The 16,987-nt window shown below is 40.4% G+C and overlaps 1 protein-coding gene across 1 annotated transcript; it reads left to right on the forward strand.

The window, feature by feature from the left end:
• Positions 1–1,419: 1,419 nt before the first annotated feature.
• On the forward strand, positions 1,420–16,771 carry slc6a20 (solute carrier family 6 member 20). Its single transcript, XM_079164558.1, has 11 exons — positions 1,420–1,555; positions 4,032–4,172; positions 4,632–4,723; positions 4,860–5,087; positions 5,974–6,084; positions 6,450–6,691; positions 9,743–9,905; positions 12,231–12,432; positions 13,133–13,292; positions 13,822–13,987; positions 15,298–16,771. Exons 1-11 carry the CDS (start codon positions 1,432–1,434, stop codon positions 15,466–15,468), a joined length of 1,800 nt encoding a protein of 599 aa, XP_079020684.1. The 5' UTR covers positions 1,420–1,431; the 3' UTR covers positions 15,469–16,771.
• The last annotated feature ends 216 nt before the right edge of the window (positions 16,772–16,987 follow it).

A 16,987-nucleotide genomic window follows, 5' to 3' on the forward strand; every position in this document is an offset into this window, starting at 1 on the left:
TAGGAGAAGACTCAGAGCTGTTATCTTGGCAAAGGGGGGCTGCACAAAATATTAAATGAAAGGGTGCCAATAATTTTGGCACATATATTTTTGAGAAAGATATTTGTTTCAGGATAACAATTTAATGTTTCTTTCAAATTATGTTACTTCAGTTAAAGGTTAGATTTTTGTGAATATTTTGAATGAAAGATCATGAGGATAAACAGCCTGTTTTGCTCATTTTTACTAAAGGATGCCAATCATTCTGGAGGGCACTGTACGCTTTTGTCTGTTCTCCATTAGTTGCCCAATTATAATTTTGACTGATAGAGGAACAAATTAACCCAAAGTCAGTTAATTGCAACTGTAATTCTATTGACTTAGAGCTTCATAAAACATTTGAGGGAAGACACTACAAACAAATAGTGTAAATACAGATACTTATTGATTACTTACATTAAGACAATTCTTTTTTTGTATTACAAGTTTTCTGAAATGTGAAGTTGAAATATGCTAATTGAGCATTATCTAATGGTAACTTCTGGTGAATTCAGGAGAAATCTACAGAAAATAGACAAAGTAGTAAAAGTATTATATTTTATATATAGTAAAAGTCTGTATTGATGTCCACGAGTCAGATTTTTTTTTTTATTGAAGCAAAATAGCCCATAATATTCTAAAATATATTTTTAAAATTAAATATAACTTTGATCAATCAATCCATTACTCAACTATAATTTAAGAGTATTAAATGCTCCAGTGGCACAGTCCAGGCCAGCATGGTAGTTACATAACCTCCTAAGTGTTATGAGGAAATGGAAATGGTCTGTTCAGGTGTAGACGAGGTTCGGCTGGGGTTGGAGACAGTTTACTGGTGTGGGTTCATCTGTACAACTAAACATTCACCTGGTTATCTTCCTCGTCTGGCCACCTCATAGTTTGACTGACAACACACTCATAATGTGGGTCATTTCCCCTCTGCAAAGAGGAAAAGTTACATTGTATATGTGATGTCTGAGACATATCGAAGCTAAATGCGTTTTGTAAACTTTCAATAATTACTGGGACATGCGTTAGACTTTTAAAAAAAAGAAGAAAAGAAGAAGAAAAAGCCTGCTCATAACCTCAGAACAGGTGCATCTACAATTGTTTTGCCCCTCAAGGACTACAAATGAACTACAAGAAGCTTTTACAGCGCTCTGAAGTCAACGGCTCGTGGGAGGAGGAGTTATGCAATAACACAAACATCAGAATTGTCCCGTTAGAGGACCCTCCTCCTCCTGAGACGTTAACAATCACAGCGAGCTGCTTATAAAAACGGTGACATGCAGACTCCGACACACACCGCGCGCACCGCACTGACCACTTGTTATTGTCCCACTGACTCGCTCTAAAGGTCCAGCCGCGGTCCCCCCCCCCCTCTCTTCTGGACACGTTCACCGGACGCAGAATATGGGACGAGAAGCGAGACCCAACTGGGACAACCCCGTCCAGTTCGTTCTGGCATGTGTGTCGTATGCGGTTGGACTGGGAAACGTGTGGCGTTTCCCGTACCTCTGTCAAATGCACGGTGGAGGTAAGTCACTGGTTCCAGACTGGAGACGGCTCCTAGTCATTGTTCAGTGTTGGGCCTATATTATGCAAGCGGTCTTACAGTAGAGCTAAAAAATAGGCTGTTCATACACACAAAATTAAAATGTTTTTTAAAATAAAATAAATGTATCTACAGTGTGTTTTGTCAGTGTACATAATGTATAGTATCATGTTGTTTAAACTTCCCACACAAGGGTATTTCTGTCTTTTTCATTTTGCAATTTAAAAATAAATTAATAAAATAAAATAAAATAAAATAAAATAAAATAAAATTTCTGGCACAGGGGAACATTTTATTCACCGGTTTATTGACTTGATGCCCTTGATCTGAGTCATGCAAGGTGCGCTGTTTCTGTATAATCAAAGGGTTCCACTCAATGAGTTATTTTGAATGACTTGTTGCAGGTCATAAACTATAGTCGAACCGGAATTAGTAGACATTTATACTGTATGTCGCTTATCAACAGACTTTACACTTCAACTGCTGCTGTAGCAGCAGAGTGAAGGGATAAGAAACAACGGGGAAATGTGATTCAAGGCAAACATAAGTACACAGCAAAAAGATACACATGATTACAATTTCATGGGTTTCTTCTTCTCTAACTGTCAGTGAGGACAGCACAGAAAAGCAATTTGTTTTTCTGCTATCTTTATTTCTACTGTATGAATATGACATTTGTCAATGCGTTTAGAAATGACAGCGCAGTGTAGTAGTACTCGGAGCAAAGGGAAGAAATATCGATCTAATTCATCTTTCAAACGTGGCTGTTCTATAAGAAGAAAGAGTCTGCTGTCTTCTTGCAATAACTGTAATGCAATAGCTTATAATGCAATATTATAACATAATGTAATGTATTTCAATCTAATCAAGCTGGTCCCCTCCTTCAGTTAAAAGGGCTAAATAAAACCGATCGCACAATTGCTTGCTGTGAATAGCAACGGATGCGCTTGTTTACACTATACAGATGTGCGGATATTATCGGCCCAGTTCTTTTAAAACGTGACTTTGTTTCGTTAAAGCACTATTTGGTCCAAATCACATCACACTTGTATTGCCATGTTTGATTGTTTTTACCCTACAAAAGTACAAAAGGTGTACAAGTAAATCTTTGCTCAGTTGCATCATACTGAGAGGGAAAACACATGTATACTGTATGTAAACACAGATATACTCCAGCACTTGTCGGTAACAAAAACGGTTGTTTCTATATATAAAGATTTGTGTTTGAACGAGAATGAAGAGTTGATCTGTAATGTTTCTCCCTCCTGTGTGGAGCGCTGGGGATAAAACAGTAGCATTAGGTAAGAATAAACAGGGGCGTTGCCAGGTCGTAAAGTGTCCAGAGTAGATCTGCAGTGTCATGACGGGAGAATTGTTCTATCTTTATTGGGTCCTAGTCACGGATCACTAAACAATGAATACACATCTACTGTAATTACTCTCCTTAATGTGGAACTTTGGAGCAGGAAACCAGAGAGACGCATGGTTCACCAACTCCACAAAATGTAGTCAAAATCATTTATACTAAATATGATATTCCTATTCCAACGATGCTTTGATAGTGTGCCATTGTTTCAGATTTATGGGAGACACTGTTAAAAGCCAACAAAATAATTCTAATTTTTAAATGACTTTTTTTTTTATACTAACAATAACAAAAATGATATCTATAGTGCTGTAGGGCTTTCATTTCAAGCTTTTTATTATATAGTGCACATCAACTTGAACTGGAAGTTGGGGGGAAAACGTCCAAAATTGGAGTTGGGTAGATGTCCAAATAAAAAGAAGAAATTCAACCTTCAGCAGTGGATCAATGCTGTTTTACAGGTTCATCATTTCTTGCTGTTTCTGTATGAAGTTTCCTGTAAAAACGATGTAATTGTAATTCTTGAGTTATGGCCAAAACATGTCTTGTGAGGTTACAGTTACCTTTGACAACCACATTTTAAGTATGAAGAAATCTGCCCAAGGCGTTCCCGAGATATCACAAGAATGGGATGGACGTAAGGTCACAGTGACCTTTGACCTCCAAAAAAAACTAATTGGGTTATCCTTGAGTGGGTGTTTATACCAAAATGTTAAGAAATTCCCTCCAGGCATTCCTGACATATCACGTTCAACGAGTATGGACGGACAGACGGACAACCCGACAGACACATTGCCTCCTGCCACGTCTATTGCCGCCTCACAGGCTTAAAATGACTGATATAGATTGAATGTTTTATCAGATTCAGTTTTATCATTTTTTTGTTTTCATTATGCCAAACCTCTTAATGCCACTAGCGTTATCTTTCAGTAAATGTGTGCTACCCTAACCCCTTCAAGAAACCAGAGGGAAGGAATTCTTTGCTCCACATTCCCTGTTTAAATAATGAAGGCCTAGACTAGCAGCAAAAGTCATGACGTTTAGGCTTTTACTGTTGTTGTTTTTACTACTATACTATATTTCCTCCTTCAGGGGGGTTCATGATTCCATATTTGATCATGCTGCTTCTGGAGGGTATCCCCTTATTTTACTTGGAGCTTGCCATTGGTCAGAAGATGAGCCTGGGCAGCATCGGGGCGTGGACTGCCATCAGCCCTTATTTGGGAGGAGTAGGTAAGTGCTGACTGAACTGACTGACCGTACTTGCGGCGCTGTGCATCCATGCAGGTTTCAGGACAAAATCACTGCATGCAGACACAGTAGTGATGAGGGAGCGCCCTCGCCTTTCAGATAAGAGAACAGCACGTTGGATCGGCATCAGTGATAAGCCAACATGCCGGACCCCACTTTTATAGTATACAATATACGATATATGATATAATGCTTCACACAATATTTGAAGCAATACTTTTCAACACTATTAGACGATGACACAATTCTGGCAACTCTTGACTTTGTTAGGCCTCATTCACGGGACTTGGTTTCTACGACATAGAGCTTGATGACTCACGCGGATAAACTGACATGGAAGACTTATGGGTTAATAGCTAGTTGTAGAATAAGTACAATGTGAAAAAAAAGTGATCCTATGTAATGATTTTGGATATTTCTTCTATAACTTTCTCATTTTAGGTCTTACTAGTGTTGTGACGTCCCTGTATCTGTGTCTCTATTACAACGTCATCAATGCATGGAGTTTCTGGTACCTCTTTCATTCATTTCAAGTGAGCTGCTAATTAACAAACTACTGTAATTTTTTGTCATCAGCCGATACTATACATACATATATTCAAACTGTCGGCTATTGCTTGGACAGTGAGCTAACACGCCAATACTGTTCTGTGTTCACTCCATTCTCAGTCAGTCCTGCCATGGGCTGAGTGCCCCCTCAATGCCAACCGGACGGGACCGATAGAGGAGTGTGAAAAGGGGACATCCACCCAGTACTTTTTCTACAGGGAAACGCTGAACATCTCTCCTTCTATTGAAGAGAATGGAAGCATTCATACAGGCCAGGCAATGTGCCTTGTGCTGGCCTGGATAATTACCTACCTGTTCATTGTCAAAGGAATAAAGTCAACAGGAAAGGTAAGAGTGCTCCAAGTCCCTCAGCCTGCAAATATTGAAAGCATACACGCTGGGAGGTATTCCTTGTTGTACATTGTTTGGGTCTAGTCAGACAATTGTAACTGACAACTTTTAAGATACAATTGGAAAAATCAACTTTTCACTGGTTGGATGAAAACACAGAAGCCGACAGCACGTTAGCGCGGCATTCACTGCAGAGCCTGTTTGTTACCGTAAACTACTGACAATGTTATCTTCGCTTCACTTGTTCAACTAACACTAGCAGTTTTGATAGCAGACACTCGACTGTCCTACTGTTATTACACACATGTGAACTAACCACAGACACAGTGAGTGGATATTTGGCATTATTTTTGGCATAAAGAAAAACACATTTTGTGTCCTGTACAATCATAGGGAAACATTTACTTAAATCTTGTCAGTATCAACATTACTCACTGTCGAAAAATAACTGCACATTAATGTTAGCTAACCACAGTCAACAGTTAGTTTAGTATAAAGCACCTATGAGGACTTGAAATCTCCACATTATCAAAATGAACACAATAACTGCAGCTGTAACAACTGTAATGTAACTGTAATATGTTGGCATCACAAAGGAACCAAATCTATTCATACATATTTGTTAGTCATATGAAAGATCTTTGCCCATGCAATCACATACAATTAGAGGAAATAGTAATTTACATATTTGTTAGACCTGTAGACCAAAACTGAAAAAGGTACATTTAAAGAATTGTGTAGCATGCAAGTGTTTGACCAGAGTAGTGGGATGATAGTGGGGGATATGATGATAAGTTGTCCAACAAGCCATCCCCCTTTTCCCACGCATTCACTCCCACGTTTGAACTCTGACCCTAACTTTGCTGTTTGTTTCCACCTGTAGGTGGTGTACTTCACAGCCATATTTCCATACGTGGTCCTCTTTATCTACCTGATCCGGGGCTTCACTCTGCACGGCGCCCTCAACGGTGTTGTGTACATGTTCACACCGAAGGTAAGGCTATGTTGGAAATTGGGCAACAGGCATACCGACATTGAAGCCGAGAGATGTTATCTAACAAAATAGAGTCACTATTGTGTATCAATAGTAGTACAAATTGTGAGATATGTGTTCCTTATGTATTGTCATACCAAGGACAAGTATACTCGATACTTGATATTGCCCATGGTACAGGCCGGACAATCAATCGCTGAGCCATATAAAATATTACATAAAATACAGTATGGCATCCAATGAACCCACACAGCTCAAGTACTACTGTATCTCATTATTGAGATGTGTTTTGTTTTAATGTGTGCTTTGTATGTGTGTGGTTGCAACTGTGCCCATATGTGCATTATGCGTCTGTCTGCTTTCAGTTGGAACAGCTTACCAACCCTACTACATGGATCAACGCGGCCACTCAGATCTTTTTCTCACTGGGTCTGGGTTTTGGGACGCTCATAGCATTTGCCAGCTACAACGAGTACCACAACAACTTTGAGCGCCAGGCCATCATTGTTTCCTTCATCAACTGTGGAACCTCCATCTTTGCCAGCATTGTCACCTTTTCCATCTATGGGTTCAAGGCCACCTTCAACTACGAGAACTGCTTGGAGAGGTGTGTGTGTTTTTTTCCGAACGTGTATATGTGAGTTCACCCTGATAACTGTGTACATGTGTGTGCCTTAAAACAATATGCAGAGGCTGTGCGTATGTGCACCCTATAGCCGGATGTTTGTTGGGTTCATTGGATTATTTTTTGATTTATTTTTTGTATTAATCCAATTAAAATGTGATTTCTTTCTTCTTATGTGGATCCTTTGCATGAGGTTACTTAAGCCAGAGGATAACTTTGTTGGGGACAGTAGGATACATGAGCCCACAAGAGGGGATAAACTGTTTAGTTAGTTACTTCTTGGCAGAATTGATCCACCTGTGTGCGGTGCCAAGTGGCGTGGCTGTCATCACGGGTGTTCTGAGTGAAAAGTGATTTCATATTTAGTGAATACCATTCTAAGCATCCTATGGCTGCACGGGGCTTAGCGTGATATGGAAACTGATTGATCACATTTGGAAGTGTTTTACAGGCCATACAGGATTTACTGATTAATAAGATTTACTTAGAAAAATATTCAATGCCATACTGCTGGACCAGATGACAGATGAGGAACAATTGTGTTGTTCTGGAAGAGGTGTTTAAGATGTGGGATGCATCGTTGATTCTGTGAAATCTCCACCAAGCTGTCAGAGTCAAAACTTTTGTTGATCTGGCCAAACAACGGTTGTTTTAGATATATGAATATAAGATATAAGGTCTGCAAGCTCTAATACATTGTAGCTGATTAGAGAGAAAGTAATGGAGAAAGTTGGGGGCTTCAAGATCTTCTTGTTCTTCTCATAATTGAGAGTGGGAGTAAGTTACTTAATTGGTATATCCATGTCAGACCCATTCATACAAGTCCACTATCACTCTGTATCACTGTTTAAGGATACTTCAATCTGCAGTGTAGTTCATGAACTCAACTGATCAACCTAGAAAATATACTGAATTACATCCCTTCCTCTTGATCACCCACACTTGGACTCTTCTCAGTCCGTTCTCAGTGGGACAGTAGTCTGCTGAGCATTTCTTTGATTATTGGATCTTCCAGTCTAGCTCCTCTCAGTCATTCTCCCACCTTGCCCATGCTCCCTGCTGCCAAATGTCCACCATCCTGCTGTTCTGTTCCAGCAGCCCACAGCTCCTCCAGGACTAGTCGACGTCTGTCCCAGGCTTTCAATTAGCGCGGTACACCTGACTTGTCCACAGTGGTGAGTGAGGTCTCAAGCTCCCTGTTGGTTGCTTGAATAGTAGCTGTATTCCTGAGGCTACAGTTGAAGACTTTGCCCAAGCTCTAAACTGGTTTCTCTTTGACAGAGAGATGGAACTTTCTAGCTCCTCCTTGCCCAGGCGGTGTGCTTTTCCAGCCCCTGGAGGATCCACCTGCTGGGCTGTACTGATTTTGTGGTGACAGTGAGGTCATCCATGAAGGGGGGCTGCCACAAACCGGACTCGGTCAGGGGACCCCTGCATTTTGCCTTGGTTGCCTTGACCGAAGGGGAAAAAAGAATAACAAAGATTGTACACTCTGTTATGATGCCCTTGTCCAGCCAATGCTAGACTGATGTCACTGATCCAGATGTGGAGCTAAGCTGGAAGTTACCATAGTGGTTGAGGATGAGGTCCTTTGATCTTGCTGGGAACATGGTACTGGTCCAGGGCCTCCTCAATCAGCTTGTGGAATATTGACCTGTATCCATTGGCGAGATCTAGCCAAAGCACTACCAGGTCTCCCTTCCCAGCATAGGCTTCCCTGATCAGCTGAGTGACCACTCCGGTGTGTCTCAGGCACTCCAGGGATTCTGCTTTTCTGTGCTGTTGTGTAGATGTGTTGTTGTTCAGGACACTGAAGAAGGTTTTTACTCTCCATGCTGAGCAGTAGGATAGATCTGAACATCTCCAGGTTTATGGGAATCCAGAATCCTTCAGCCTGCCTCCACTGGTTCGCAACTGTTCCCCTGTGCCATATGACCTGCAAGATCATCAAAAGAGTATTCAAAAGAGCTTCGAGCAGCGCTTGAACACCTTATAGGATACTCCACAGGGTCTGGCTTTGGCTGTTGTGACTACCCCCTGGATTTCCTTACAGGTGGGGGTGGGTTCCTAAGGGCTATGTAGGGACCCAACTCTTGTTCTCCTGCTGGGTCACTTGAGGGAAGTGGTCAATCTCTTCTTTTGAGCAGGCAAGGCAGCTGCTGTGTTTATGTCCACATAGTCATTTTATGAACCCAAACGAGTAAGCTATAATGGCAGTCCGCTCCTTGGGTCTCTCTCTCCTCCGTTTCCTGTGCCTGCTTCTTTCTTCTTTTCCATTTTGTCTTTCCTCCTCGGTCGCTGCCTTGAACTGCCATGTGAGGGTCCAAAGCTCACGACACAGGTGGTGGATCTGTGCTGTCCTATTGTTAATGATGTACTAAGATCTGTCAGTCTTCTCTTCTGCAACACCAAACCTCTCTGCGGAGTAACTGACAATGATTGTAGTCACTGATGAATGATTGTCTAAAACTATCTGTCAGCGTCTCCCTTGCCTGATGTTTTAGTCATTTTTGGCTGCGTTCTCATCAAACTGGAGCCACGCTCTCTGACGGCCCGCTGGAGGTCATTTGAGCCGGCACTGTTGAACTACTTTGTTTGGAGCAGAAGTTTCCGCCGTTTGGAGGTTTTGGGCACTGTGGGATGACTCTGGTCCTGGATCCTCCTACATCTCACCGGGTGCTGCGTTGCTTTCTCTGGCTCCAATCATTTCACCCCCCCCCCCCCTTTGGACTTCCCTGGGTGCATGTCTCTGTGTACCTTCCTTTGGTTCTTCGTCACAGAAGATGCAGGTTGGGCAAAAGATAGCAAGTAGACATTGAGTTAAGACATTTTTGGCATATTGTTTACTTCAAAGTGTACAGTATTAGCAAAGGCTTATATACAAACATAATTTGTAGGATACAGGGTTGATGTGATACTGAAATATACTCAACAAGTAGTGAAGGACACTGCTGGCGCTTAACATTCTGGGTGATGGTCAGGATGAAGACAGTGTACTCTTCATGTAACGGCCCTTTTTATCCCCTCTTCCAGGACACGCTTACTACTGCTGAATACATTTGATCTAGCAGAGGACAGCATCAACATGGACACTGTCTTTGAGTGGATCGAGAAGCTGAACACAACATACCCAGAGCGGTTTGCTGAAATCGCCAACAAACTGGAAGACTGTAACCTGGAGAACGAGCTAGACACTGTATGTTCCCCATCATTTCAATTTGTCTTAATATGTGTAATTATTAATATATTGAGAATACAATTGATTCACACATATTGTGAGACACAAAAACATTTCAAAAGAAAAACAAAAGAACAGTGCAATCAAAGGCAATAAGTTTCCACCTAATTATTGGAAAAATATAGTACCTGCAGTATAAGTTGATCTTTCATTTGTGATTTAAAAGACTCATTAAATGATTGCGCTGCTTTTGCTGCCGCTAAACTTTGACAAACGAAACAGAAAACCCTACAATACTCAAAGCTCCTGCAAACGGTTAAATGTACCCCTAACTGTGTTGCCAAGCAAGCAGCTCCTCGTGCTCCTGTTCATTTGCAATTATTTAAATTATGTAATATTCCTAAATTTTGCACAAAATTGGCCCCTTTCTATGTAAATGATCTTCATTGCAAAAACAGTCCAATTTAGAGAATTGGTGTTGACTGAAGCACATTTATAAGGAGTGTCACTTTCCTCCACTTCAAATCATGCCATCTTCTTTTGATAAGTAATTTATATCTTACAATTGGCCCTTATATTGCTATAGGTTTTTGAAATATCCTCAACTTGGAAAACACTTTGCGCTTATGGCTTGAAAAGAGCTCTGTTATTTAAAAGAATACATACAATATTTTACAGTCTGAAGTTATGTGTTTGAAAACACCAACAGCACTGATGGACAGACCCAAATCCCAAATATTGTTTCTCTTTGTCACGTTTAAATTCCTTGCCTGAGGTTTGAAGGAATGCGTCTGCACCTGAAAAGTGTGAAGCGATGTAAAGGACATCTTTCAGAAGGCAACGCAAACTAACCGCAAAATACAAAGTGTTTCAAGGACAAAAACATTTAGTTTTCTTGTCTGAATGAATGCGTCAAACTAGGAACAGTGGCGTTCTTTGATGGCGGGCCTACTGAACTGCGGATTTAAACACATTAGTTCAAGATGTTTTGATTTTAGTATAACATTTTCTATGGGCTGAGTTGTAGGAATTTGAACCAAGCTGAGCGAGACTTAATGGAAATCACTGAGAACAGGTTGTTAGTTTATTTTCTGTACATTAAACATTTTGTAGACTTTTTTTTTTTACTGCTATTCAGCCAGTTATAGAAAGAGGTAATTCATCAAGCAATTTAGGTCATCTTCTATGGTTCCGTGCATAGATTTTTACAACTTGGAGGATATGTTTACACCAAGGTAAAACCTGAAGAAACAATATATTTGTTTGGCCACTTGAAGGCAGCAGAAACAAGTTGTGAACACAGCAATCGACATATCCTCACCTTTTAAGTCGATATTGCAAATTTGTTAGCAAACAGTTGCTTATTTCTATATCCTGTAGTTACAGAGCAACATTATCATTCATTTGTAGTTGTGTTTCGATCCACCTGACGATTGGACTGTAATGAACCTATTTTAGCTCTGTTTTTGGTCTCTACAACTGCTGAGTCTCTTTAGCTGCTATCTGCTCCACTATGTTCCCCGGCTTGTCTCTGCTTGGGTCTGATTGCTGTTTGCTGCTGAGCAGGTAGTGTACAGCGGGAGCTTTTTCTCTGAAAACAGCAGCCATATGCAGCTAAAAACAGCACCATGAGAGCGGCGAAAGTGAATCTGAACGGTAAATTTGTGAGCCGGACAGCTGAAGGAGTCACTGAAACAATTTATAAAGCTCTGTAGAGCCGAGGGGAGCAGCAGATAATTCTCTGTAGGTTTATAATGACTAAGAGCGACCCCTTGCACATTCTCACGTGGTTTTCACATTGTTACAGTAGAAATACTGATTATACCCAATTTAATATTGCCTACGTTAAGGTGAGTGGGTGAAGACAGTTTAATATGTGTTAAGGCTTTGATAGGGACAAATGATGATTGATAATGATAAACACTTCCTCTGTGATGATTGAGGGTCCTGTATGATTAGTGCATCAATTGAATAAAGACAGAACAAGAATTGTTAGATATCTTGGAATTCTTGGAAATCCTTTTAAAAGAGTGAAGGAGAGAAAGGACGTTTTTCAAATTGGGTGCGCAAAACAAGATATGGATTTTTTTTTTTTTTTTTTGCATTGCAAGAACAGTTGAAGACGAAACCATGTAAAGCAAGAGGCAGAGAGACTGATTAGTGCCAGTGGACAACATGAAACGCTGCCACAAGACCTGATGGGTTGTGAGCGATGTGTGCTAACTAAAGACCTTATTGCTTCTACTTTGTAGAGCAAAAGTCATCTGAGTGTAGCAACGTTCTCTGAGCCCAATTCAGAATCCATTCCAGTCATAAACTGTTCGTCTCTCTCTTCTGTTTCAGGCAGTGGAGGGGACGGGTCTGGCCTTCATTGTGTACAGCGAGGCCATTAAGAACATGCCAGTGTCTCAGCTGTGGTCGGTGCTGTACTTCTTCATGCTCCTGCTGTTGGGAATGGGCAGCATGCTGGGCAACGTCACCGCCATCATCACCCCGCTGCGGGACTTCAAGTTCACGTCCCACATCAGCGACGAGTTGCTCAACGGTAAGATCCGGGCTGACGCTGATGGAAAATGTTGCCATGGTCAGCCTTTGTGTCCGTCAGTCCCAAAAACAAGTACTCCGATCATTTACTCGAGTAAAAGTAGCAATACTAGAAATACTCTGATACAGGTAAACGTCCGGCATTCAAAATCGTGCTTAAGTAAAAGTACATAAGTAATGTCATCAAAATTGATTTAAAGTACCAAAAGGGAAAGTATTCATTTTGCAGAATGGCTTCTTTCCGAATACTATTTATTATAGGATTATAATAATTAATGCATAACTGTATTCATCATTTTAATGATGCAGCTGGTAAAGGTGGAGCGAAATGTAATTACTTTTTAAATTTCTCCCTAGGGGTCAATAAAGTTTTCCCTATAATAATACATCATAATTTAGGAGTTGATCATATTTTGTATTTAAAAAAAAATCACATAGTATAAAATCAAATACATTTAAGTCTGTACAAAGTAGCAGAAAATGAAAAGTAGAAGTACATCACAATCGTACTTAAATAGACTTCAGTAAACGTTACTTTCAGCCACTGGTTCTGATCATTCTGGTTGTGGTTACAAACAAAGTACTCTACATTATATACACACTCTTGTTTACATCCCTTCAGACACATGTCTGCTGCCACATAGTGTGTGTTGCTATGCAGCGAATGTTAAAACGTCCTGTGCCCTGTGTTTCGCTTGCAGGTGTAGTGTGTGTCTTTTGTCTGCTGCTCGGCCTAGGCTTCACCACCACGTCAGGGAATTACTGGTTTGTCATGTTCAACGACTACGGAGCCAATTTCTCCCTGCTCTTCGTCGTCCTCATCGAGGTCATAGCCGTCAGTTACATCTATGGGATCAAAAGGTTTGTGTGTTTGTGTGCGGCAGCACCGGCGTTGCCAGATATACGATCATCATCGTATTTGTACGCTCATTCATTTTGTGCACTGCACGACATACGATCAATAATGCCAAAAGTGCCTCAATTTGACCATTTTGTGACGCTTACAATTTAGTAGTTGGTTTTAGTCGGAGCTATCTCATTTTAATTCATTTCAGGACAGCAAAAAAAAAAGGTCAATTAGCCCAGAATATGAACAGGCCTCCAGTTGTGCTGTCTTGTAATTTAGTTGTATAACAGTAGGCAGGCTAATATAAAAATTGTCAGGAGTTATGGATAAATACCCCCTTCCTTGCATCATTGCTACGTCAAGGCAATGTGGGTAGATTTGCAAAATTACACCTAGTTTTTCTCAAGGTTACGACTTGTGTACGATAATCTTAAGCCTCTGGTTAGACAGTTTAACATTTCCCACATTTGTGTGCCTTCAGTTTAGCTATTGGCTCGACTAGTGGCTAGCATGTGATTTGAATACGTTATCTTCTAATTTTAGGTTTGAGAAAGACATAGAAGACATGCTGGGTCATCGTCCCAACTGGTACTGGAAGATCATGTGGGCAGGAGTCAGTCCCCTTATCCTCATCACCCTCTTCATCGTCTACATCGTCAACTACATCCAAGGAGGGACACCCACCTACCAAGCATGGAACAAAGAGCTGGTGAGCTGTGGCTTTTTTCTCCTCCTTTACTGAGGTCTTTTATGTATTATTTTTTATCTTTCTATCTTATCTATTTCTATCTCCAAGCTGGTTCAAATGTGTGCATGTGGAGGGGTTAAACTGGGCCGGAGAAAGCCGGAGCACAGATCCGCCTCCTTCTGATGTCCAAAATGATATCATATCTCATGTTATTACCCCACCTAAACAAATGTCATTACAAATAAGACCACGCCACAAAGCCACTTCTTGATGAAAAACTACTACGACTACTACTTATAAATATTATATGGGCCAGGGCTTCTCAACCTTTTGGAACTTGTAAAAGGCCCAATTCTGATTGTTAAAAAGATTCCGGGGACCACCTTTCCAAATAAATGAGAAAAAGAACACGACGTGACAAAAAAGAGAAAAACTAAATATAAATCATTTAGCATGCAATAACGATGCTACTTTTTTTTACGCCACGTTGTCTGTACTGACTGCGGCGATGCGGTGAATATGCTACGCTCAGAGCTAGTGATGTAGTCTGAAAAGTGAGGATAGCTACTTATGGTGGGGGGGTCAAACAAACACAGGACTTTCAACCAGGAAACGGGCGTTTGTGTTGTTGAGTTACATTACGGAACTTGAACCCTTTGCAGTGTGTTTTCATGCTTATGATATTATTGGTTTAGAATCTTCCTCAATTACTAAAAAGTATTCTGATGCACATATCAATGGGTCAGGGATAAAAAAAAGTGTAGCAAACTGAAAAAATGCAACATAAATAAAAGGTGTTTAGTGTTTCAGATAAATCTGTCTGCAGTGGTGTAATGTAGTCACGACGGGCCCAAGAGCACGCTATTATGATGGGCCCTTGTGCACAGCACACTTACACGCACGCACGCACGCACGCACGCAAGCACGCACACACACACACACACACACACACACACACACACACACACACACACACACACACACACACACACACACACACACACACACACACACACACACACACACACACACTACAGCCTCTTGTGTTTGAAAGGCACAACTGCTCGCTCGGCTTGACAGATTTTGCGCTCTAAACTAGCTACAGTATATCTTAGCGTCTCGTCACATGTTTAAATAGAGACTTGACCTTGTACATCAATATTCATATTACTCAGCAATCATGATCGCATATGAGGAAAAATACCAAAGAAAATTAGAAACTAGTATTTAATTGAATAGCTTTTTTAATACTTTTTGTAGTTTATAGAAATGTCTGTGTAATTAACTAACGTGTCAAATCAAAGTGCTAAATGTACCTGTGGTTTCCTCAGGGCAAGTCGGTGGTGACGGAGTATCCCGTCTTCGGCCAAGTCTTCATCGGGCTGCTGCTGGTGTCGTCAATCAGCTGTGTCCCCCTCACAGCTCTGTATGTCTACTGCAGGAAGAGGAAACATGGAAACCATCACATGAGGCAGCGCACTGTCAACACGATATCTACTTAGTGCCCAGATGATACACCGAGGGGGGTTTATCACCTTCCTTCCTACACTTCCATACATCTGTCCCTTCAGCTGAACGCAGCGACGACACGCAGCGTCACCTGTTGGTGTTGGGTATATTCAGGTGAATGTATTACTGTACAGTTTCCATCAGTATTAAAGTCAGACTTCTGAGCCAGATTCCAATCAATACTCTGTGCACTTAAAGTGAAGTTCAAGTTGTATTTGCTACATTATTACAGTTTGTTTGATTGCCAAACGTTTAGAGCAAATGTAGTTGAATGTAGGACGATATGTAGTGTACTCAGTGGGTTATATGTTGGAGTATGGTATTCTTTTTTTTTCATGTCTTATACACTGCAAAAATGTCTTAAGTCATGTTATTCATATTCAGCCATAGATATTAATGTCTCAACAGAGTGAACTAATTCAGGGTCAAATGAAGTTTATTAGTAGAGATGCACATTCCCAAATGGGATTAAAGTCCAGCGATAGGATTATAGAAAGTTCAGCATTACTGCCACTCGTAGTTAATGCTGTTTCCCTTGTTTTCAGGAATTTTTGAGTCATTATTGTTGAAATATGAAAGAAGGGGCCATTTACATCACTAGTACCAAAATATGACTTTTTTATTGTAATGTGGTGCTTAAAAAGCATCACTCCACTTTGGCTGAAAAGTTGAACTTCTTTTAAGATTATAACCTGTTGGACTCAATAATAGACTGAGTAGTCAACTAATAATAGCTTGTATTGAGATTTCTGGTGAACGGATTTACACATGTGCTCCAATGTAAGAAGGTTGTAGAAATTGTCTGTTTTTACTATATATTCAGTATTTTTTGAGAACTAGTTTTCTATCTGTCCTGAAAGGGCTGGATATGCGATGAGACCTTATCTGTAATGTGTGTGAAACGGAGCGCAGATAAAGTCACGTGTATTAACCAGTAATAGATCTACTGTGGTAAATATAGTTTTAATAATTAAGTATTTGCCTTGCACAGCCTCAAATATGTAAAATGTGTACATAGTGTAGATACGTGTGTCTTCTAACGGTCCAATGATTGGAATGCTTCAGAAATATGTGATTTTCTTTCTTCTTTTTGTGCCATTGGCTAAATGAGATGTTAGTAATGACTGTCACAGACGAACTAACTAGTTTGATGTCAATTAAAATGTAATCAAAAGTTCTATTAACATATATCATGTCATGAGTAGTATTCTAATCATTTATTGATCTTTCTGCTCGTAATTTTCATGTTGAATGGCAGAAGATACATTTTTTATTAAAGACAAATGTTGATGTTAATGATGGACATGTAGTCTCTCTGTTTGTGAGAGAATGTGTGTGTGTGAGTGTGTCTCTAATGCAAACAAGTATCACTGAATATGATATTCTGATAATACGAATACCTTTTTGTTGTTTGACAGGACAACGAAAATTGCCATTTGCCAATACTCTAGCTACTTTGAGCAACTAAAACCACAGTGAATTATGTATTGCTTGCTACATTGCTGTTCATAC

This window comes from Pholis gunnellus (assembly GCF_910591455.1).
Source record: "Pholis gunnellus genome assembly, chromosome: 8".
Classification (NCBI taxonomy): domain Eukaryota; kingdom Metazoa; phylum Chordata; class Actinopteri; order Perciformes; family Pholidae; genus Pholis; species Pholis gunnellus.

Coding starts and splice junctions, on each gene's coding strand:
- slc6a20 (XM_079164558.1), top strand. CDS start 1,432: ATGGGACGAGAAGCGAGACCCAACTGGGACAACCCCGTCCAGTTCGTT. Junction 1,556..4,031: donor CTGTCAAATGCACGGTGGAG/GTAAGTCACTGG, acceptor TTCCTCCTTCAG/GGGGGTTCATGATTCCATAT. Junction 13,293..13,821: donor TACATCTATGGGATCAAAAG/GTTTGTGTGTTT, acceptor TTCTAATTTTAG/GTTTGAGAAAGACATAGAAG.